This window comes from Tinamus guttatus, unplaced genomic scaffold (assembly GCF_059628265.1).
Source record: "Tinamus guttatus ecotype Peru unplaced genomic scaffold, ASM5962826v1 Tinamus_guttatus_pri_ptg000208l, whole genome shotgun sequence".
NCBI classification, from domain to species: domain Eukaryota; kingdom Metazoa; phylum Chordata; class Aves; order Tinamiformes; family Tinamidae; genus Tinamus; species Tinamus guttatus.
Window position 1 is genome coordinate 8,746,300 of NW_028288742.1, and position 25,133 is coordinate 8,771,432.

At 40.1% G+C, this 25,133-nt stretch overlaps 1 protein-coding gene across 1 annotated transcript in view; it reads right to left on the bottom strand.

Moving 5' to 3' along the window:
- LRFN2 (leucine rich repeat and fibronectin type III domain containing 2) overlaps nt 1-25,133 on the bottom strand; it is a 150,147-nt gene that overhangs the window by 27,051 nt on the left and 97,963 nt on the right. Inside the window, exon 2 of the mRNA XM_088524254.1 lies at nt 11,509-12,901. Within this exon, the coding sequence (XP_088380380.1) occupies nt 11,509-12,881 (1,373 nt within the window). The 5' untranslated portion in view covers nt 12,882-12,901. The remainder of the gene's footprint in view (nt 1-11,508; nt 12,902-25,133) is intronic.

A 25,133-nucleotide genomic window follows, 5' to 3' on the forward strand; every position in this document is an offset into this window, starting at 1 on the left:
GAGATGATGGCACAGCCCCAGTGAGTTGCATGTTGGAATGGTCAGGCTGCCCTAACTCACAGCTGTAACCTCTTTCCTGTCTGAGGATCCCAGGCTAGGTATTTCTTTCTCCTGCCTTGTGCCCCATGTAGCCCACGCTGTTGTTACAGCACACAGCTGATTTTTCTTCCCCTCTGCAAAGCACTCAGTCAAAGGCTGAAGCCAGTTCCCATTTCCTTTCCAGGCAATGTCACTTTGTGGGATTCTTACCAAGCGCTCAGACCCAATGTAATCACACCGTGACTCTAATGATATCGGTAGGGTTTTCATAATAGGTCACAATCTGAGAGCTGTCTAGACTTCCTTTTTTCCATCTGCAAAAATTGGAACATTTTGTTTTTTGACATGGATATCTCTCAATTGCATTATATTTTCAGGGTTTCTTTAGATCTCAATACCAACCCGTTATCCTCAAATAGGAGGATATCCTTTGTACTTGGCCCTATTACAGATTATTCTTCCCTCTACTACCCTCTTATTAGACTGTAGAACGTGATACATTTGAAGGGAATGGGTAACATGACAATGGAATAACCTATATTATATTTTCAAAGATACCCATTACCTCACAGTTTATTTCTTTACCACTGAAACTTTGAGCTACATTTTGACTGTGCTCTTTTAAGAAGAAGAAGAAGAAAAAAAAGAGTTCCTTGTTCTACAAGCCTTCATTGAAGACCTACAGCTACTCAGAACATTACATGGAATATGAACCCAATTTCTAGACAGCCTCAAGTTTCAAGCTTCTCAACTTGTATGAAATCCTCCTCCTTCATTCTTCCCTGATCAGAGCATTAGCACAAAGGCTGCTCACCACCTCTTAATTACACTCCAGAACAGGTTTAAATGAGAAACGAATGTTGTATTCACCTTGTACTCATCACTTGAAAACGTAACAAAAAAATTCCCCGCTCTTAGTACACGTATTTTGTTCTGAAATCTGCCTGTTATAGGCAAATGCAAAAATAACCAAGCTTATAAAAACTAAAGCTAATGAAGACTTATTATACCATATAATTGGTCTATTTTTTTTCCCAGGACTGTGTTTATTCCAGATACAGATTTTTAAACCATTTGTGATGAATTTTAAGTCATTTCTCCAAAGAAATAAACTGTACCATTGCTATCATATGCTAAGGTTAACCAGCACAATCATTGTACAAGCACAAGCACTGCCTTTCTGTAAATAATCTGAACATATAAACTGAAAGTCTGGCATGCAAGAAATTAGGTATGCCAGGAAATTCAAAACAAGGAATTATACAGGTGAGTCCGCAGCTTGGGCAGTAAATTACGGCACTTGGCTTTGGTTGTGTTTGTGCCTTTGGCCTATTCTTGTCCTCCCCTTGCCACCCTTGTCCTTTCTTTATTCTGGGCAGCTGCAGGCTCAAGAGCAGAGCGTTTCTTCTGTCTACCCTCTAGGTCAGACACAAGCCGCTTCCATCTGCGCTGCTGCTTTAGAGAGAGGCTCAGCATTATAAGCTAATAAGCTCTGAAGATACCTAGTACGGTAGGTATAAGCTGAGGATGCTCAGTGGCGTGCCCTTCAGCTCTGTCGCTATAAGCTCACTGAGGAAACGTATGTCTCTTATTTAGGCTTGTCTGGGATCTATTGCTATAAGGCATTTGACAGGGTCCTGCAGTTAATAATACTCAAGAGAGGGAGGATGGTCCTTTGCCTAAGGGGCAGCCTTCTGCAGGTTTGCAGCCAGTATTTAGTACTTTGATTTGTTGGGGGGATGTTATGCCTATTCACAGCATTTTCTTTAAATTTCTTTCTTTTTTTTTCATAAAATCTGTATATAGTTTCCTGTGTTCTTTCCTTCGAAACAAAGCTTGCCTGCACTGCAAGTGGCATTTTCTATCAGTTGGTGGTAAAATAAAACGACCAGCAAAACGACTGCTCCTCTTTTTTTTCCCCCTTTTCAAAGACAGACTAAAATTAAAGCCAGCTTTTTGTCTGTTTGAAAGCCTATCCTCACTTGGAAGGTCAGTGTTCTCCTCTTGGAGAGAGGATGGCATTGCAGGGCAGTGATGTAACCGTTCAGCTCTGCACGATCCCACTTTCAAGCTGTTCCTTAGGGATAGAGAGTAGGGGCCAAAATCTTGTCTACCACAGTACTCTTGCCAGGGGACTAATCTGAAAGTGTTTGGTGACAGACAGTCAACACATCTCTCAGAAACAAGCATTTCGGACTATCATTCAAGAATGTAATACTTGGGCTACTTTCTCATTGTCACAGTGGCAGTGAAAGTGCTTCTGATCCTATTTGTTTTCCCTCTTTCCTATTTTTCCTATCCTTGCAAATCTTCTCTTTTGTATCGAGCAGCTCTACACACTTCAGATTCTCCTGGAGCTTTATTTTCATTATCATTTTGTGAGCTTCATGGAAAGCTGAGAAATCCCCATTGTCATCACACACTTTTTTTTTTTTCTTCTTTTTTTCCGCTGCAGTTTTTCCTGCTCTGAGGTAGAAGATATGAAGAATGAAGGAAATGCATGTGATCATCCTGTGGATGTCAGATCTCTTTATGTCTCTCTCATGAGTTTGACAGATGAAGTAGAAGTAGTAGAATATAATATATTATAAATAATATTAATAATATTAATATGTTAATATTGTTAATATTAACAATATAAAGAATATCATTTATTAGTAGAAGTATGCCTGCTCAAAAAGTTATGCATAGGATCTTCCCTGATCCCACAAACAACGCCATCAGTCAGAATGTAACCGACCACTGCCTGAGACACAGTAAGAGGAACAGGCTGCAGGAGGAGTAGTTGAAGCCTTCTCCGCAGGAATACATGGCCCAGACTGGTCATTTTTGGCTGCTCACATCCAAGTCCTCAGGATCCTGGAAATCTAAAAGAAAGGCAGCTTTGAAAGGGGTAAAAAGGCTTCCTGTGATTTTAGAGGGAAGCCCTGCAGGGTACTGAGCCAGACAATTCAGGTCGTCAAAGAGTACCCTGCCTCACCTAGTCCACTGCCTGCAGCCTGCCTGTGAGTGAGTGGGAAAGTGAGTTAAGCAAAATAATCTCCACCTGGAGAGGCAAATATACAATGAAAAATACAATAAGTTTTCAAGTTATTATTATTATTATTATTATTATATCTTTATCTCTCTTGCAACACACCTGTGGATAGAAATAAATCCTCCTCTCCTTCGAGCAGGTAGTGCTCTGCTTTTACTAGTGGGTCACCAATCTTGAAGGGGATTTCTTAATCTGACTGGCTAGAGATTACCTGGGTTTCTGGTGACCTAGTTAAAATGTAAGGTGAAGTGAGGGAAGGGAAGAAGTTCAGAAATGTAGATTTATAACGGCTAGGGAGTAGTTGCCATACTCTGTCATCACTGAGGCTTTTTCCATGATGCATAAATTGACTTAGGCAGCTATAGCTGTGATCCAAGTCCAGGAAGGAATTAGTGATCAAAGAAAGCAAAACTCACATATCAAGTGGAGCATCTTGGCATGCTTAAATGCAACTCACACATACAAAGCATGGGGAAGATGAAGCCTCGTGGCTTGCAGTGTTGGTCCCTTCATACATTTCCATTGTATGGGTACATGGTGCCCACCACAATGAACCTCCTCACCAAGGCTGGCACTACTGGATGTGGCTTCCCCAATCCAAGCGGATTTGTAACACATAGTGAACAACAGTTAACAACATTGAGAATTCTGTATTTCCCCCAACTAATGACATTAAGAGGGGAAATTATCACCTCTGAAATGTGATGAAGGGCTTTATTAGGAATGCTCTACAAGCTGCTGCAGGACTGCAGCTGTGATTCTGTAGGCAGTGTTGTTTCTTCCACTGGTTCACTAAATTAACTAGAGCAAACTATTTACCCTCCTTCCTTCATCTGCCTCTTTAGAGAATAACGATAAGCCCTAAAACACAGGCTTTTCAGGCTGAACCAAAGCCCTCAGAGCCAATCGTGGTTACTCTCCTGATTTCTGAGGGCTTTAAGTCAAGCCTTAAGCAGGCCTTTAATTAGTTAGCATTTGTAACTATCAGTGCTAACTATTATTACTTTACATGACTCTGAATGACAGGAGAGGTTGTTACTATTAACTACTCGGCATTTAGCAACAGTTTTTGCACAGAGTAGCACGCGATCTGCTATAAATTGTCCTAGATTTAAAATAGGGAAGAGAGTGGCAACCATGCAGCTGTCTGCTGCCTTGTTAATACTCATGAGTGGAATGATCCTGAATATGGTGAGGGTATTTTATTTTATTTTATTTTATTTTATTTTATTTTATTTTATTTTATTTTATTTTATTTTATTTTATTTTAATTGAGACATCAAAATGTTGACTCACCTAGAGATTAATCAAAATCTTATTTCAATAGTTCATTTTGGCATCAAATGTGTGAATCTCTATTGCAGTGATGGGCACGGACAGCTCCTGGCATTTGAGTTCAGAGCAGCTAACAGAGGGGATGTGACAGATACTATGGGCAAGCATTAGCTCATCCTGAGTTCCTCTCAAGTAAAAATGCTGAACCTTTGATGAATTAAATAAGTAATTAGCAGCAGAGATAAAACAGGAGTATACCAATCTTATACTGGAAGATGAATCTGAACACCCAGACTGGTGTAGCTATTTCTGAGAAACACAAGAGGCGCTGAGATGAGAATCAGGCTCAATGCCTTTATACTCAGCTCCGGAGGCAGTGCTCGGGGGTACAGCTATAACATACAGACTCCTATACCTCACTAAATGTTATTAGCTGTTAAGCTTCAAAGGAAATGGGAATGCTGCCAAGCCAGAGAAAGGCGCTGCCCTGCCAGTTCATGTGACTTGGAGTCTTCTTTCCCCTTCTCTGCTCATTTCTGAAGGGCACCAGTACCACAGCAGCAACATGTACAAGCGCAGCTGCTGTGTAAGAAGCACTATCCTAAGCTGCTGCTGTAGAGTTAGGTGGCCATTTAGTATTTTGTCTTTCTCTGGTGCCTATCAAGCAAGAAAATAATATTCTGGGCAGTGTTTACACAGTTGGCATCTGTTCATGATGGCCTGGACACGCTCTGACCAATGGATTTCATATCAGCTGCTGTAAAAGCCTAACACGATTCTGTCAGTTTGTCACCCATAATCTGGGACCACTTTAGCAGCAATCTGAAACTGTAAGTCTTTTCTTTAAATTTTGTTTAATTTCATATTTCTACTTCATTTTCTGGCAACACATGTAATTTTTGCTATTTCCACTATATTTTCTTTTCAATTCTTCAAAGACTTCCTATAGAAGCAGAGAGAAGGATTAAAAAAAAATAAAAAGAAAAAAAAAAGGTGCAAAACAAAGCAAATAGAAATAAAAACCTTGTCCCTGAACTTCTTCCAAAAAGAGGAAAAGAAAGGGCTTATATGAAAATTATTTCTGTTGAAGCAACCTCCACTTCTGCACTCCCCGGTCCCAGAAAACAAGCTTTTTTGAAGCAGCTTCTTTATTACGTCTAAGGCAAGCCTGTGTATGCTGAGAAGCCACTAGAAGAAAAAATACTCATTGCTACAGACCACTCTCAAGTGACCTCAAGTACCAATGTACTTTTGCCTGTCCTCCTTATAGGAATTTTACTTCTTTTCAGGAATGTGACTTCCGATTTTTATTTTTAAATATAAATGATTAATTCTTGATGATTAATGTGCTTCATATGAAAGCGTTTTCTAACAATAATTGTTTTATCCAATGTTTAAATACAAAAATGCTTTGACTAAATTGATGCTTGCATTCTGCATTCAATGCCATTGGAATAGTTCTGCTTCTCCTATTGAGGCTGAAGAGTGGATTTTGCCATCACCCATAAGCCAAAAAGAACAACTTAATATGTACTAAGTTTGAGACAGGGATAGAACATTTTATTATGATTTTTTTTTTAAAGAAGAAATGAATCCCGTGTCTCTTCTAAAATTACCAAAGCTAACCAAAGCTATCAAAGCTATCTTTTTTTTTCTTTTTTTTTCTTTTCTTTTCTTTTCTTTTCTTTTCTTTTCTTTTCTTTTCTTTTCTTTTCTTTTCTTTTTTCTTTTCTTTTCTTTCTTTTCTTTTTTCTTTTTTTTTTTTTTTTTTTTTTTTAAGTAGGAGAAATGGCATAATCATGTTTTACAGCAGCATCAGGCTATTGGGATTATTTGTCCTGAATAGACTAGCCAGGGCTCCCTCTGTTTTCAGTCCTCACTTGGCAGACCTCCACACAATCACACAATAAGCTTTTGCTGCAAGAAGCATTAGCGATCTAGATAGTGGCATCCCTCTCCAAAGCTGCTCTTGCGGGGAGAGGGCAACATCTTCACACATCTGAGATATTTCTAAGGTTTCAACACCTTTTACACAAAGTATTTATTATTGGCATGCCAACTGAACAGAATAATGGGTAGGTATTTTTATCCCACCAAGCAGTGGAAGATCAAACTCAGTTAATTACATCCTATCTTGCTAAAAGTATCCAGAAGTGTGAATGTTATTCTTTGTTCAGAAAATGCTTCTGCACTGTCATCTGACTGCCAAACCTCAGCTAATACTTAACCGAGAGGTGACTGGATAGCAGTGGTTGGTGGGGCCATCTCTGTTCAGCCAGTATGTAAAGCATGGGCAGTGAAAGGAGCTGTGTAAATCATTACTATATTAAGTAATCAAATGCATGACACTATTGTTTAAAGAGGCTAGAGATGTGGAGCCATTTATTCATATTTTAATGTCTAAAGTGCCTGCTACATAAAATACATATTGAAAAAATAAGCTTTCAGGAATATATAAAATACATTTTTTTTTCCAGGGCTGAATTTATAAGCTAGGGAGAATGTAGTGCTACAGTAATTCTTAATTCATAGAGTTGTTTTTTTATCACCCTTAGTATGAAATACTGCAAAATAAAACAGGCCTAAATCTCTCATAAATCTAATGGCTGTATCACACTCCAGATGCATATTTTTAAGCGGCTCCATCATTGCTTTAATTCAAAATACAGCCAGGAGGCTCAGCATGACCAGTAAAGTTGCACAGGCCACTTTCGTCTTTATTCATCTTCTGGAATTGTTGTGAATTTCTATATTACACTAATGGCCCATGGCCAAAACCGAGGTTTGGTCCCGCGCCGTGCAGGGCGCTGTGCACATAAGAAAGCCTCCGGCCCCAGGTGGCTTCCCTTAACTCGAGCGTTGCAGTTATGTAATGCTCCACGTTAATCATTCATGACTACCCCTGCTACTGCAGAGTGCACCATGACTTCAAAGGCACAGGCTCCCTCTCCACTTATGTGGGCTCCTGTTTCCATAGGACTTTTTCTTGTTCTTATCCCTGCGAGGCAGAAGCGCGCTGTCACCACTGTGCTATGCAGGGTCCAAAACTGAGGCCTAGGAACCTTCTTTTTGTGTCCCCTCCTGTCCCTTCTCCTGTTTTCCTAAACGCATGCGGAGAGTGCCCAGCTGCTGTGCCAGGGGCTACTCCCAGCCCTTGAGGAGCGGTTGGAACCGGTCGGAACCGGCTGGAACCGACCGTGAGCGGCCTGGGGAGGCTCCCGGCCGCACCACGTGCCCTGCTGCCCAGAGCCGCTCTACCCGCACAGGCGCACAGGAGAGCTTGTTGCTGTGTGGAGTGCCAAGGAGGGAAAAAGGCCAAAGGAATAAGCAACACACATCACAAAAGGGAAAAAATATCAGCAAGAAAGGAAAAAAAAAAAAAAAAAAGCTAAACCATGTCTCCCCTCCAAAACAACAACAAAAACAGCTTGAAGAAGTCTGCCTGGGCAGAGGGGCTCTTAGCCTGGTTCCAGGTGAAACAGCATAATTCCCTTGGCAGCAGTATTACTAACAGCAGCGCAAGGATAAGTCAGAGGGAGCAAGAGCTCTTTGGGACCATGCGGAGATGAGCAGAGCAATAGTGGCCCTGTCAGTGTGCTGGACAGCTATGTGCCAGCGCAAGGGCTTGCTGCCATGTACTTTTTGTACAAATGCAGGTCCAGACACAAAACCTAAGTTCTGTGTTGCCCCTAAAGAGGGACCATTCCTTCTGTCAGTGGTGTGGAAAGCAGAGCGTATGACACTTTGCCTCTGAGCAGCCTCCCATGTTAGTTCTTCCATGCCAAAATTAAGTGTCATACTTGTCATTGCAAGCTAACATTAACTGAGCTGTCTCTTCAATGCATTTCACAAGCTATCACTCCCTTCCCTCCAACTTCTCACTTTGGGAAGTCATGTAGAGCAAAGTGCTGATCCAGTCCACTGTTCATTAGATCAGTATAAGAAACATGCATCCTGCATCCACTGAAACCGATAAAATCCTGCTGTTAGTTTCAGCAGCAGCCTGAGACAGGAAAAACAAGAAGATCAGATGCTGGAAGCAAAGGAATAATGCACCTTCCATTAATCCTAGTAACGATGGTATTAGTGAATTAAGAGCCAAACGCCAGTCTGTGATACCATTTCAACTCAGTGGAGTGAGCTGACAGGAAATATTTGTCACTACTTCCCTGACCTTTGAATTTTGTGGGGCCAGTGCACACCATCATGAACCCTTTCATACCACTTATAGTTCATGTAAGAGGAATCCTCCAGCTGGGATGGAAACAGGAAAAATGACCAGGAGATACATTATTACTGAAAGGATGTGTGGGGTGGAGGAATTCGCCATATTCAGTCTTTCTCTATGAGCACTATGAGAAAACACAGCAAACTTTTGTCTTTTCTGTATACAACCTTCCTCATGAGCAAGGCAGGATTCCTTCTAATTGAGCATAGCCAGTGTGCCTCAGCCCTGATGCACCCATGTATCTTAACTTATACTAAGTGCCCATCATTTTAGTGGCAAAGAGGTATCCCAGCCCACTTAGATATACACAGCATGTTATAGAGCAAAACACTGTAGAAGTTGTGTTCCCTTAGGTTTTTCTGCATGTTCATTGCAGTGACATGCATCTGACCAATTAAAGCAAAACAGCTTTAGTTAATTAGCTCTAAGAGACTGAGTGGTTCCCTGGCTGAAAGTCATAAGAGCTGGCTTTGATGCATGTGAGTGCCACTGATTAACTCTCAGACATTGGACAATTCACTTCATCTTCCTGTGCTTCACTTTTCCCTGGTGCAAAATGTGGGGAAATAATATTTGTTTTCTTTTGTAAAGTGCTTTTGAGAGCTCTGAATGAAAAGAGCTACACATCATCAATGAATCCTCACAAAGTGCTTATGGGAAATTTATGTAAACAGCACTGTCCTCACTCTACTTTTGAAAAAAATGAGATATATCCAAGTAATGTGGCCAGAGACCGAGAGGAGGCACAAAGTAATGTGGCCAGAGATCGAGAGGAGGCACAGAGTAAGAATTCAGGCTTGCTTGAGGCTTTGACTGGCAGTTGCACCTCCAGACTGACTGGCAAAGCAGTGTCTTCTTCTCTCTCATGTCTGCTAGCACATCCAGTTTTCAACACTCCAACTGCTAGATCGTATGTCATCTCTTTTGTGGTGTTTGTCTTACTTACCCTGGCCAACCTACCCTCCATAATAGGACATATTGAATTGCTTTCAACATCTGACAACCTCCACAAATCTCTGTTTCTAGTTGCAGGAATATTTTTGTTCACGGGGCCAAATTCACTACATGACATCATATGACTATGCACAACCTTCAGAATATTTTTCCTCCAACTGGGCTCAAGAACTTAAATACTATTTTTGCCCAGAGCTTTCCCTCAAGAAAAACTGATACTAGCATATTTTCATTCATCCCGTTCCTAATACTATACCATTACTTAGTTTTATTTTAGTCTTTCTTTCTACTTGACTCCACATAATTGCAAGTCCCAAGGCTAACTTTTTTTGTACATTAGCCAGAGTAAGGCGAATAATTTCCACCTGCTAATTGATTTGATTATTTCACTATATTTTTGTTACTGTGCATTGGAAATGAACATTCTATATTTGAATAAATAACCATTAAAAAAAAATCTTTGTACTTTTCAGTAGACCTACTTTTGGCAATGAGTGCCAAAGTTTGGAGTGGCTAAATAAGTCACTTCTTTATTATTTCTTGCTCTTCAACTGATTGAGTTACAAGTATTTATAGCTTAGAATTTTGGCCATGTCAACTTTACATTCAGTTTAGAAAACAACTTTAAAATTAGATTTTGCTACTTGAGACAGGTAAGTGAAAAAAGGTCAACTGGGTATTCACCATGTTTTGTTTTGACTTTTTCAGGGTAGAGAAAGCTACAATAAAGTAAAGAAAAAAAAGAGGAATATCTGGGCAAGAGAGGGTGACTACTGTGACTAACTACTGCCTCAGCTCTCATTGCAGGCGGTAGGGGAAGGGGATGACTTGCATGCTAACAGAAATCACAAGCCTATCATGGAAAGCCATGTCTTTGCTTAGGCCAAGATTTCAGTTAGGCCAGGATTTCATACTCAAACTAGAATTAAAGAGCAAATCCCAGGATTCCTCACCAGTATCATTTTCTCTTCACTGGATTCGTTGCTTTCAATGGGTTTACATGTTTGGTTTTATTCTGACCTCATATTCTGACTTTTCCTGGTAGCTGACATATACCCAAGGACAGACTTTAGTTCAATATGTCTAATATTGCCATCTCTGCAATAAGAAGGCAGGAAGGGGTGGTTTCTAGAGATTCATCTTTAGGATAGTTCATCGATTGTTTTTCCAAGACAGAAGAAAAGAACAATAACACTATATTTTCCTGTTCTGTTAAGCAGTTTCCTACTCTTTTTAATCCCTAAAAAATATTACTTCTTTCTCTTTCATGATTTAGGTTCATGGCAGAATGATTCTTGTTTTACATCAGCAAAAGTCAAAATTGTAGAACTGGAGAAGCATAATGAACATTCAGAGCTTGCTTGTGAAAGTATCTGTCTCTTCTCGCATTTAATATGGTATAAAACATTAAATGTTCCAACAATGTCAGCAATTACAGTTGCGTAAAACTGATGTTAGTGAAGTAAAAAAAGGTCTTTCTTATAAGTGAAAGATCTCTTGCTAACAACCCTGAATCTTGAACCACAGAATAATTAGAGACTGTGTTATGCACCAAATTCCTTCCACATTTCTTCCTCTCTCACTAGTATGTTTCAGTCCAGCCTACAGGAGGAGGAAATGGCAACTTCTAACTTCTAGACTGTGGAGTTTTCTTTATTTTGTTAAATTTAGTAAGGAGGGTATCAACAACTGTCATTTTTTTTGTAAGTGGGAAATGTTAACAAAAGCAGTTGTTGTTAGGGAATGCGTACGACACGGATTTATAATGCGTGACTCAAAATGGCCAGCAAAGTGATGGCCAGACCAACATGAGCTGACACACTGGCAGATATAAAACAAATTTATCAGAAAACAGTAATTCCTTGGCAATGACCCCATCAGTTCAAACTCAAATCAGTGACAAGAAATAAATGATTTCATATCCTACTTTACTCTGTCTGCCATCATCAGAGGACAAACTGGCCATTACATTTACCTGTAGATCAGGACTTCATCATCCGAGCAATTATACTGCAGCTGATACATTTTTACCCGAGGGGCTGACTTGCTCACCGTCCACTTGACCAAGGCTGAGGTAGTCGTCACTTCTGACACCAAGACAGACCTTTCTGGTGGACCTTTTGTTTCCCCTCGATTAGACTTGCTGGAGCTGGTGATGTCCGAGAGCCTGGATTTCGGTGGGGCTGCTCGGCCTGTGCCGTTGCTGAGATGAGGGAGTTGAACGATCGAGAGCTCGATCGTAGCCGTGGACTCTCCAGCAGCATTGGCTGCTATGCATGTGAAAGTCCCATAATCCTTGGACGTGGTGATGAGGATATCTAGGGTGCCGTTGTCGTAGACAGCTGTCCTCGAAGAATTCCCAATGAGACGGTCATCAGGGGCCACCCAGTGGATGATGGGGATGGGATCCCCAATGGCTTTGCATTTTAGTGTGGCAGTTTGCCCTTCTAAAACCAGCAACTTGTGAGTATGTTGGGTAATTAGAGGTGGCTCACAAACAAATTCTTCTTCCCGTACGTACCAAAAATACCTTCCCTTTAGACCTGGAGGAGAAGCACAAGTTTCCATATCATCATCTCTGTCAAGTCGCCTTAACCACAGTAGCTCACAGTTGCAGTGCAGTGGATTGCCCCCAAAGCTGAGAGATAAAGGTGGTGAAAATGGGGTCACAACTAATGGAATTACTTGAGACCTGGCAAATATAGGATCAGGGGGCAGCTTTTGAAGTCTGTTGGATGTTAGGTCCAGTCGGGCCAATTTCTGAAGATCTGCAAAAGTCCCCTCTGTAATGTAATCTATCAGGTTATGATCCAAGCTGAGCTGGTGCAAGTTTATCATCTTTCTTATAGATTCCCAGGGAATGCTTCGGAGGTTATTGTAGGAAAGGTCTAAGTCTTCCAATGTCAGCAAGAAATCCTCAAAGGCTTCATCAGAGATGCTGCTTAGCTGGTTGTTGTTTAAAATCAAGTGCTGAAGGTTAATTAAGCCTCTCAAAATATCCTCTCCAATGTCAGGAAGCCTATTGCTGTCCAAGTGTAAAGATCGAAGGCTCTCCAAGTCAGTGAAGGAGTAGGGTTGAATGTAACTGATGGTATTTCTGGACAAAGTGAGGTCAACAAGTCCAGACATATTGGCAAAGTCTTGCCGGCTGATATTGATAATAAAGTTGCCCCCAAGGCGGAGCTCAACAGTCCTTCGGTCTATGTCTAGTGGTACAAACAGGAGACCCTTGGAGGGACACAGAGTTCCCAGTGACTCAGACAGGTTTTGACAGACACAGTATTTAGGACAAGCGTTGACCGTGATAGCCATTCCAAACACCAGGATGCTGCAGAGCAATTTTTCCATGGTAAATCACGCAACAGTACCTGTAAGAAATGAAAAGATTTACAAGGAATATTAGCAGTTATAGTTACTATTCCTGTTTGATTCAGATAACATCTACCCCAGAGAGACTTCCCAGAATTATCCTCCTATCTAAAAAGTGTCCATCATTCTGGGATGGGAGGGATGATTAAATATTTAGCAACATTTTCCCACATAATACATTTCTGTCTTAAAAAAATATATATGATTTTGGTTCCAAATCTGAATGAGATGGGAATTCTTTGCACTTAAGCCTGATAATAGGTTCTTGTAACTACCTATTCTCTAGCTGCCACTTTGAGCATTGAGTATCTGGAAGAGGACAAAGCCTATGACCTATGTACATGGTTTACTTAAAATACTGCAAGATTTCTTATGGAATAGTGTCTGCTTCTTTGAGGGCAAAAGCTGTTTTATAGTAATTACATATTGCCGCATAATAATGTGGAATTAATCTTGGGTTTGAAAGAGCTGATTTTATGGATAAAAATAACTGCATATTTACACTTCATTGCTTGGCAATGAGCATGTAATTATCTGACCAGTCCTAGGGCAAATCAGTTCACTTGCCCTCCCACAATAAAATTCATGAGAGGCAGCACAGGAAGCAGAAAACACTTGCACAATCATCACCTAAATTCATACTATCCTCAACCACCCCATTGGAAAGATGTCACCTAACTGCAAGCATATACATATATATATATATGTATGTATAGCATATATATATATATGTATAGGGGAAGCCCGTGCAGCTTTTGGCTTCTGGCAAACCTTCCAACACCCTTTTGCTCTCGCGGTTTTGTAGTGATCTCCTCTGCATCCGGTGGCCACCATCACATCCTGCACATTTTTCTTTGCCCCATTACCCAATATTTTTCTCTGCTCTCATCTGCTTTCCCAGCTTGAGCTGTAAGGGGTGTGTGAGAATCGAGTATATTTACAAGCTGATTCAGAGGGCAAGCTGTTTGTAAGAACTTGCAGCCCTGCTTCAGGGGTGGGACCATCCTCTTGGAGTTTTTTTTCTGACCTTCCTAGACACAGAGGACACAGGTAAACCTGCTTTATTACTGTCTCTCCCTTTCCTGGGCCCCTTGTCAGGGAGGGCTGAGGAATAGGAGATCACTCATTTCTGCCTCTTGTCCTCCCTCTGAAGCAAGGGACAGGTAGTTTTGGGAGGTATCACCCAGACCTTTTTGCCAAGACGGGTAGGTTTATTCTCTTCCCCTCCTGAGGCAATTCCTAGAGACACAATTCAGGCTGTATTTTCTGAACACAACCATTTTGTCTCTATTTAACAAGTATCATTTCAGTCACATAACCTTGCATTGCTGTTTTCAATGCTCAGTATAAATCACCTCCCTTCTCAGTGGCTTTTGGCAGTCCTGTTTCCAGAGCAGTCATTGCACAAGAAGAAAAGAGACGCCCTCGTGCTTCATCTGTTCCCCTTTCAGTGGCACTCTTCCAGGATGCCAGTGCTGGGTTTCCTGTGGCTACGGCCCAGAGGGCAGCTCAAGGTGTGCATGGGCCGTAGCTCTCCTTGCTCCTGCATCTGCTACCGTTTCTGCTGAGTAACTAACTGCTCTCCATCTGCTACGCTATCCGTGCTGAAGGAGCTTGTCATGCCAGGCTCGTGCTAAGATTGCAATAAAGTCATACACACGTGTAGGTGGTAGAGAGTCATTTTCCTCTAAATTCGTTCTGGAAGATATTGCTGCTGTACACATGACAGGATAATACACAATATCTTATAAATAGCTCCAATAATTAGCATTATGAGGCCACTTCAACCTAACGAAGGTATGACATAACATTTCGTGAAAAAGTTACCATGCAATTAGTTACACTTCAGCACATGGTTGAAATGACTCAGATGATTTATAATAATTAAAAATACACATAAAGGTTAGCTATTACTCCCCAAGTAACATGCACCAGGCACAAAATAAAATCTGTCACCTTAATAAATGCTTTTTAACTCTTTAAACAGGATTTGTTCCAGCTCTCTGCCAGTAGGGCATCTGTATTTGGCCCAAAGGTGGCCGATTCCTCCCGTACATAAGGGTGGTTTTGTATCCTCTCTATAAAATATGTAACAAAACTGAGAAAGAAGGAGATCTAGAAATGCAAAAGTATGCTTTTATGACTTTTTTTTTCTCAGTGTTGAAATTCTAGTAATTATATAACTTTATTACCATTTTATAGGAGAAAGGATTGAAGCATCTATGTTCGCTGAACTCTTCAAAGAAGATGAAAAGGGGGTAGTGTTTGAAAGGATGACTCGAGAAGAGTGATCTTACCTTAAATAGTAAATAGAAGGAGTAGAAGGCAACTGGATAAAATGGAGACTAGCAACTGTTATTGGTGCAAATCCACAGCATATTTAGCAAAGTGCTATAAATATCCCTTACATTATTATCAATTGGTAGTTTACTAACAGGCAATTGACTTTTTGAATCTTAATTATATTTGTGTTCTGCAGCTTTGGTTTAGTGTATTACCCTACCAGCTGAAATGATAAACAAAAATCAGTTAAAAGGGTGAGAAATAGATACAGTTAATTAGTAATAAGCCCTTGCATAGCTTCTCCCTCATCTACATTCCCACCCTCTGAATATCTATTCAGAACTGTGAATGCACACTTACGACAGCAGTGTCTCCTTTAAGTGTCCCAATTCTCCAACCACATTTTTCCAGATGCTGTTAAATATCACAGTGCTTTGGGGAGACAGTTGACTCTAAGCATCAGTGAAAAGCATTTTTAAAAAAATGGAGGGAGGAACAGAAGTTAATTACAGGAGATAGATACTGCAACCCAGAGAGGAGTCTGTGAAGCGGAACTTCTAAATGACAAAGTAAACCCTGATGGTGAAACCATCTGTGGATGGCTTGAAAGCTCATCATCTTCCTGTGTTGGTGAAGAAGGCACAGAGAGGGCTCACATGCAGGACAGATCAGTAGCATCTTAGGTAGGATGGAAATACCATGGCAGCTGGCATTCTGATCACCGAATACATGTGGAAGTATTAATGGAAGAATTGTTTCTCTGCTGTGGAAAATACCAGACGTTGTCATCTGTTGCCAGCGTCGGTATTTCAAGCTTCTGAGCCTGGTACCTTAACTTGCTCTATTACATAGTCCTTATGCGAGCAGTTCACAACAAGCTGAAACAAACCCAAGAAATTACAAATAGGGCAGTGGAGAGAGCTGAGGTTTGCAGTGGCAGTTTAAGGAGGGAGGACTGGGGCTTTCATAGGTGAATTGTTTCTCTTTTCTTCACTCAAGAAGAAAACAAAATACTCAGGCTACAGCTGACACGTGTACTCTGCAGTCTGGACCCTTATACTAGTGTCTGCTAGAATCCCTCCCCACAAAGTCCTGATTATTGCTAGTTTCAGAGGCAGTGGGACAGTAGGACAGCAAAAGTACAAAGTTTAGGGTCTAGTTTTGTTGACCAGTTTGCTCACCTTGTAACCAAACCATTTATGACCTGCAGTGCCAAGTATTTTACAGACTGTTAATGGTAGCCTTGTGATAAGCTCACCATTCTGATTTACATTTCAAAGATATTGATCAGCCAGCTAAAGTAGATTTCTTACAGCAAGTCAGTAAATCTGGCAGAGCTCCTGTCTCAGCTCGAGATGAAAAATAGCCCCTTTAGTCCTCTTATAACATGGATTGGTATGAATTAATATGAGCAAGAGTCATAAACCCTGGTGTTTTGTATTTAAATTTTCCTCATAAAGATACAACTTCTGAGATTTGGCATTTCATTTCAGAAATATCTCTGAGGCATTTTTTTAATTCTATATTCATTAAACTATGCATATAAATTCAAATAAGCTTTGCCTCCTATGGCACCACATACAAGGTAACTGCCAGACAAATAAGGCACACCTTCAGTACCCAGACAGAAATAGATAAATAAATAAAGAGAGGGAGGGAGGGAGGAAGAGCTCCTGTGCTCTGGGACCTAATTTTTAGGGACTCCGTGGATGAATTCAGATACTTTTCTTTATCTTAACTGGTGCTGAGGAGAAGCAGGGATTTTTTTTTTCTAGGAGCTAGCCTTTTACCTTTCTTTAACCTTTTATTATCTGTGTTTTCACTCAAAATCTATGACTATAAAATTTACTCCATAGCTGCAAGGCTTGAAGAACTGTAACTGCAACAATATTCCATCTGATAGAATATTCTCTGATGCAGTTTAATCTGCAGTAAAAGGGGACGAAATAATAATGCCAGGACAAAAGTTTATCCAGGCCAGAAACTGTGCTTGGAAACCCAGGTAAATCATATGCTCCCTGATCCACACAGATCGTTTATGCCTATCTTACAGGGATTACTATGTCAATAAGGAATGTAAATGTCTCTGTGCACCTGGATCTCAGTCCTCAATGCTACAGACATTGAAACGTGAGCTGTGTTAAGCCACTGGCAGTTTTGTAGGCATCTGTGAGACTGCTTAGGTGTTTGAAGTCAAGTATATACCTAAGTGCTCACTGGTGTTAAGGCTTAAATCCCTATCTCCAAAATGAGGATACTTAACAGTACTTTTGTTTAGCTTTGCTCCATTGTGTTTGCCTAGGTTCGTGCATTCCTTGGGAATTAGACTGTTACCCTTATGCATACATACATAAAAAGCAACTTAGATTTTAGGTAGACCTTTTTAGGAACTGTGCTATTGAAAATGATGAATAGCATTAATATCTGAAGTGCTTTCTTTCTGAAGTGCTCTCTCTCTCCAGCCATCTTTCTTATATTTTATAAACCATGGAGGGGGGACACGAATAAACACATACTTATCCAGGTATTTCTGGTATTCTTTGCTAAACTCCACACATATTAATTTGACTAATATTGTTTCCACAGTAACAGGAAAAAAAAAAGAAGAAGTCCAATTAAACAGAAGTAATAAAACAAAATGTGCTGTGTTGTGCATGAGTTGAAATATAGCAAATCTATTGCCCTTTGTACAACTTGCTCTTCAAAACTGCAGGCATAGCAAGGTTGCAACAATTCATACTTTACTATCCCTGTAGCATAATGGAGATCATTTTTTCATTTTATTTCATTCGAATGCCGTTCTCCTGTTTTCGCCCTTCCCTGCAGTTTGAAGTCCTGCCTGTGTTGCCCAGGCCCGGAGCCAGTCCTTGCTTGGAAGTATTTATGCAAAGCTGTGCTAAGGAGGTGTATGCCTCCAAATTAAATTAGCTCATATGATGGTATGAAATGTAAGATTATTTCTGTTATGACTGCAGTGTTTAAAGCACTGCTTTTAGTTCAGTCCAGAACAGAGGTAAGGATAAACCATAAAAAGCAATTTTCAAGAGAGCATACTCAGTGAAGACTGATTTAATCCATTCAAAAGATCCCTGAGGAAATAACCCAGTATTTTCTTAGGCAGGGCTGCCTTACCCTCTAAGATGTTCTTCTCTTTCAGTCTTTCATTGCCAGAACTTGTGTGTATTTGTGTGCATTTTGGGGAAGCCTGGTTTCAGCCCGGAAGGGGTTTGGCTCTTTCTTTTTTCATATCTTTCCTGATTTTTCCTTGCCTCTAGTCATATCCTTCCTCTCAATTTTTTTAAAGCCCTAACACTTCTCCCAGTTCCTTTACCACCCCCAAGTCTAAAGCAATGCATTTGTTAAAAGCCCAAATGATCAATGTAGGTAATTAAGTGCAGGGATGGGTCAGATGTAATTCAGCTACAAACTGAACATCCCTGCAGCACCAGGCATGAGCTTGTTAGAATATGTATTTACACCATGCAAACCTCTATTCACTGCAGGAATTTTGTAGGAAAAGCTGTGACCTCACAGCAGCTTTTTTCTTTTTTTTTTTTTTCGGAAATACAGGAGGGTAACACTAATGGTATCTGGCAGGGGAGCTGCACAGTTTTAATGCAGATAAATAGTTTCTTCCTTTCATGTCTCCCGGTTTACTGAGGCATCATATTTTTTCCATCAAAAGCAGCACTTTCCATATACCTTAAAAGAACAAATCCATTTGCTAATGTTCTAGCAGAGTTATCTCCTGCAATTAGTCACCTCTTCACATTTCAGGTTACTTAGGCCAAAAAAAGAACTGCACGTACTTCTGTGAAGTATTAAAATCTGTAGAACTTAAAAGACAGTAGTAACCCCAACTCTTACAAAAGCCTTTTAAGGATCAGTCAAAATTGCTGCAGCAGAGTTTTAATTAGACATAGTTAAGTTACTACTAAGTGCTGCTTAAATGACATTTTAAAATACATGGAACAAACTCTTTTCCTTCCTGGAGTCACTTTATTGTGATGTACGGACAGCATCTGGAAAGCATTTTGAGTGCTAATGGAAAAGTGTACATGTGTGCTCATTTGTGCGCATGAGGATTTTAGTGTTTCACACTGGTTTTGACACAGAAGAATCATAAAATATTTGTTGCTTCTCTGCAAAAGAGAGACTCCTGGCTGCTGAAAAACAACAACAACAACGACAGTAACAAAACCAACCGTCTGTCTAGCTGCTTTAGTGATCCTAGAGCCCTTACTTCTCCACTTCCTGAGAAGTTCAGCACAAATCCATCAGGACCTTCCTCAATCTCAATAGCACTTTGCTGAAATGGAGGCATCATTATAAACCATTTGATTTTAAGACATGTACAAAATTTCTCAAGCTTTTGAGAATCTTCTGAGAAAATAAAACGTGGTCAATGCATTTGGTGTACTTCTGAGCATCTGCTTGTCCAGCACTTGCCTATAATATGTTTTGGACATTTTCATCTTAGATATAATTTGAAGTTCAGAGGCCTAAAGAAAATTTGCTACTCACAGTTTTGAAGAATATTGAGTAAGTTTTGCAAGGGAGAGAAACCTTACTAGCATTCTAGAAGGGAAACCGTGTATCCTGAGCCACACAGTGCGATGTCAGAGAGTCCACATTGAAAAGAGACATTATTAGTAGCCTGAAATAGCTACAGAAGAAGCTTTAACCAGAGTTCAGGCCTTTTTAGATAGAAGAGAGTCCACTCCATTGTTGAGATGATCTTGCCTGTGTGGTTTCTTTGGTGTCTAATAAAGAGCTGGGCTTTTTCTGCAGACTTTACATAATTCGGTTAAAAAGGGAATCAGTCCGGCACACACATGCTTTGGAAGACAGGTTTTCCACCAGCTTCCACAGAAAAGTGCTCCAGCCAGCTAGCTCAGGCATGTAAATACTGGGTGCTCGATTCATAGCAATGGACATTGTGGATCCAAATTTCCCAGTTGATTTCTTAGCACTAGGTAGCAAAACAATTCTGTGAGAATATCTATGCTGCTGTTACAGTGGAGGTTGCAGTTTCTGCAAAGACACCATGTCAGCCTGAGTACTAATTAGAATTATAGCTTATAGAATGAGACAGTTTACTCCCAAAGGGTACAGGTGCCATTCCTTCGTTATGCCTAATTTCCAGACCTTGCCTGATCAGCTTGAAACTTGGACTAAAAGCTTCTCATTCTGAGAGTACACCAAGAACTGAGTGAAAGAAATACAGGCTTAAAATTCTGCTTAGCTATTAGCCAAAATCTCTTGTGCTGCAGAAGGTGGCAGTTTTTACTCTAGGATGATGTTTACCTCCAAAGCTAAGATCAATTTCAGTTGTACCTGTTTTGAAGTCTCTGGTTGAGCTTTTAATTCCTGAATGTTGTTTTCAGTGACTAAACTATTTCAGCCCTATTGAGCGGATTAGGTGCGTTGGCAGGTTTGGTTTACACATTCATTAAAAGATGTGCTAAATACCTACACTAAAACACAATCTTAAAATGAAAGCATTATACTGCAGAAACACCAGAAACAAGTGTTTTGAATGCTTCATTTGAAATCTTTTCTAAAATTGCCTGTTGGAGCCAGAACAATTTCACAAGCAGGTTTGGCCAACATGAACTGATACATAGCAGGATGTAAAACTTCTGGCCAAACAGAAGTCCCAGAGCAGACAAGCAGCTACCTGATTGTTTCTGTCCAGGAGACAAAATACCCATTCCCTCAGGCACTGTGGTACCGTGCACCAATAGGCCAAACTGGTTTCCTTGAGCTTTCCAGCTCAGGCACTTCTGTGTAGAGTGGTGATTCTCCAGTGTAAGATGCACAGGAAGTGCAAAAAAAAAAATAGTTCTAATTGGAAACATCTTTTTTTTTTTTTTTTTTCCCCCCAGATCATTTTCAATTTGTTCATTTTCTTCTATTCATTTAGCACCCCGAGCATATATCTTTGTCTTCTTGTTTCTAATGCTGTGTGTCAGTCTCCATCAGATATCAGCTACAAACTCATGAGTCAGCTAAACTGAGCCCCTTTTCTATTTTTAGCTATTCAGTTCATTTATTTATCCGCGTCTTTACAGCAGTCCTGAATTTAGCTTCATCAGCACAATAGAGAAGTTACTAGTTATTCTGGCTCTTACTTGTTTTGAGCAGGAGAGGCACGAAGGAACGAATCTCTCAGAGATATTCCCTATGGTGTGTCCATCAGCAGATTCTGGCTCTTTCCACATATCCAGTTCAAGGCCTGTTACTCTCATTTGAGTCCAAATTTCCCTCTGCTCTGAGCCATAACAGCAACTCCTCAGGTGGCTCTATCCCAGGCTTACTGTAATCCCTATAAAAACCTTTATAAACTCCTATTTCCTTCCACATCAAAGGAAAGGAAGAATAATTAAAACTGAGATCCTCTCCTTTATCTGGACTTTTTATTATTATTATTATTATTATTTTTAGCCCTTCATCATGCTCTTGAGACAAACTTTGTCCAAAAGCCCTTAGGCAGTACTCTTTATCTGCAGCACATACTGCAAGTTTTCCCTTCATGTAAAGTCTACACTTGGAGAAGTACTGTTAGGAAAAGTGAGGAATTTATACAAAAAGATTTTTTTTCCTAATGTTTATAATAAATTTAATTGGGTTGAGAATGTTGTGTCTAAAGTTTCTGCGATGCCGTGACATAATGGGCAAGATAAATTGAAGTGGAAGGCAGGAAAAGACCACACTGGTAAACAATTGCATTCATTTTTGCCTGATTCCCAAGTTTTGGATTCAAAAGCATATTAACACGGGTTTCCAGTAACAGAAGCCCCTTATTTTAGGGAATACACCCCTAATGGTTTGCTTATGGTATGATAAGAAACTGGTAGGTGCTCTGAGAAGGAAACATGAGACCTCCTACCATCCAGCTGCATGATCCACACATGGGCTACACACTCTCCAAGCTCTTTCTTGAGCCTGGCAAACTTTTCAGTGTATTTTCTGCCCTTTCATTCAGTTTGGACGGAACCAGATTTGCCAATTATATCTTCTTTTTCTAATCCCGCTCACTTCCTAATTCTCACGAAATATGATAATTTGCTGTTACTTTGAATGACTTAAGACCTCCGTTATTTCTACCATGTGACTAGTGTATTCTTAAAGTTGGAGAGCCTGTCATATCTGGTTATGCAGGTGCATCTTTCAAAACCAGACAGAACAGGCAAATGAAATATGGACTACTAATAGTTATGCCTGTTTCTTCCTATCAGACACTTAGTTATTATGACCCCATTTTTATGGGTCAGCAAGAAGAGGCACAATCTGCCTCAAAAATCTTACCCAGATTGTTCAGCAAGTCACTCATCAAAAGCCCAGGTCTTTTTACTCTGAGACTTTTTTATTGCAGAATCATGTTTCCATGTATAGGACATGTCACTGAATAATTTATTCATAAAATCAGGCCTCATGTATAGTGTAATTATGCTAAAAGGAGAGACTGTGGTGACTGTGGGTCTGAGGAAGAAATCTAGCTTCAGTACTAATTCCTAGATGACTTTACCACTGTCTTGTTACATAGCATAGGGTAAGATTTACTTAACTTTTCTTTCTCTCCTGTAAGATAAAGATAAATCTACCTATTGACTTCTACTAATCAGTTTCTTGCAAGGTACCTGGAGATTTTGCATGTGTAAAGACAGTCTGTGTGGAAGACTATCATCATGGCACAGAAAGAGAGATCAAAGATAAGAGACAGCTTTTACAGCCATGGCACAGAAAGAGAGATCAAAGATAAGAGACAGCTTTTACAGCCTTTTCCTTAGGTAGGTCACTCGTTCATTATCAGTCCAAACCTGGCAGTGAGCAGAAGTCGGAGGCCATGGATGTCTGTGCAAGGCTTAAGTGATTTCAGTCCTTAGTACCCAGCCTGCTGCTGTAAATTCCTGCAGTGCAGAAGTCCCTGAGAGAAACATTGCCTGCTATCCGGATATCTCCTGCCTTTCTTTTGGGTAACTTACTCACAACTAAGGGTTTCAGCATTTACCAGTAGTAAGTACATAAATAATGGAATATGTTTCTAACTCTCCTCTCTGTGGAGAAAACTTGACTAGAGCAAATGAGTATACCAGAAAACAGCATCACAAAAGAAAATAGAAGGTAAGCAAAAAGCACCCCAAATCTGTTACTGCAGAAATAACAATAATAATGATAATAATAAATTCTGTCATCCTGATGAGTTGATGTCGCCTGGCTCATGGTTTTGAATGTTTGGCATTGGTGAAACTATACAAACTACTACTATTTCCCTGTCAAACACTGACTCATCTGTGGGGACCCTCTCCCAGGAAAAACAGGCAGCCTTCCAGGTGAGGCTGAGGCAGGTGAGTGGAAGATAAAGATAACTGGTTTTGTAGTCTACCTGCTGTGTTTATTTATGAGGAAACAAAAGCCTTCAGTCCCCAGGGCTCTCCATATAGCACCTTTCATTGGCACTGAGGCAGCAAAAAAGAACAAGCCTCTTAAAATTAAAATGAAGGGAAAACATGCAGTAAAATAAAACATATAAGCTGCAAATATTTCAAATATATATTCTGCTTCACTTCGCAGTTTCTGCTCGCCAACTACTCGAAGAATGACAGTCTTATCAGATAGGAGAGGCCAGCTGCTATATACTGCATTTAAATTTATATTACAAACAACAGGCTCCATTACCCAGGGATTTTCTTGTTGCATTTCTAATACTGTCTTTCTGCATGTTTTATTGTTCCTCATTTCCTCACATGCTCTGCTTTCTAGTGTATGCCAACACATCCTAGTATTTGTTTCAAACATTTATTTTTTTACCTAATCTGCCTATGACTAAATGTCCTTGTTTATACCTCTAAGCATTTTCTGCTTCTCAGAAACCATCTCTAAAGCTGCTATTTCATGCGTTCTTTGCTGGTGCCTTCTCCCTTTCTGCTGCTCCCCCTCTTCCTTCCTCCCCTAATCATTTGATCGCTACAATTCTTTGATGTGTGAGTCTTCCAGTTCAGGCCCAATTTAATTACGTTTTTTAGAAGACTGACCTCTGTGGTCCCAATTTGTTCAAGACATTTCCTTCATTGATCCAGGGCCAGATCCCTGTACTGCCTATTCTAAACTAGAATCCTGATATTAGAAGCAGCTATGTATTAGTTCTTAAGGTCAGTTTGCATATATCAGCAGCTAATTGAATTGATTTATTTGTAGTGGATACAAAATCAACTCTTCCCTGCCCTTAGGTCTAGATGAATTAAGATAAAATTAAGGGGAAAGCTATTAAAAGTATTCTCATGCTAGAAGAGAAAAACTTGCTTCATCATTGAGAAGCATGCTCAAAGAGTAGAACACACTTGTCAGTAAACTGCAAGACAAGGTAGAGGTCTGTGTATTTAAACTCTGTTGGATTATTATGAAAATGAAGTCCACCCATGTGGGACACTTCTTAAAATTTCCTCGCAACATCTTCCATTCTGAAAGTAAGCAGCAAGATATTTGAAGATGCTTTAAGGTGGACAGAGAAAAGGTGTCAACAACAATCAAGAGCCTTGTAGAATATTTATAAACAAAATACCTGCTGTTTACTCTGCCCCAGAGTGGACTGAAGCTAGTGAAGTTTATAGAATACTGGTTTGATATATGTGGAAAAACTCCCCTGTATGAGCAAAAAGTTTGCATTCTCTGATAGAGCAGTATAAGTTAGGAGGAGTTATATCTGCAGCAGAAAAAAATAAGGAAAGCAGATGTATTTTGTATTCCAGATAGGAAAAATTGCAATCCTAAAGTCAAGAAAAAGAAAAAAAAAATGTCTGTGGTGATTGCTGCTTTTTGTTTTTTCAACTGGGTGTATGGCTAGCCAGAGAGCCAGAGAGACACAGAGCTCGGTGACAACAGCATGATAGCTGCACTGTGTCACCAAGCTGTGCGTGTTCAATGAACACGAGGTGTGGCAAAGGT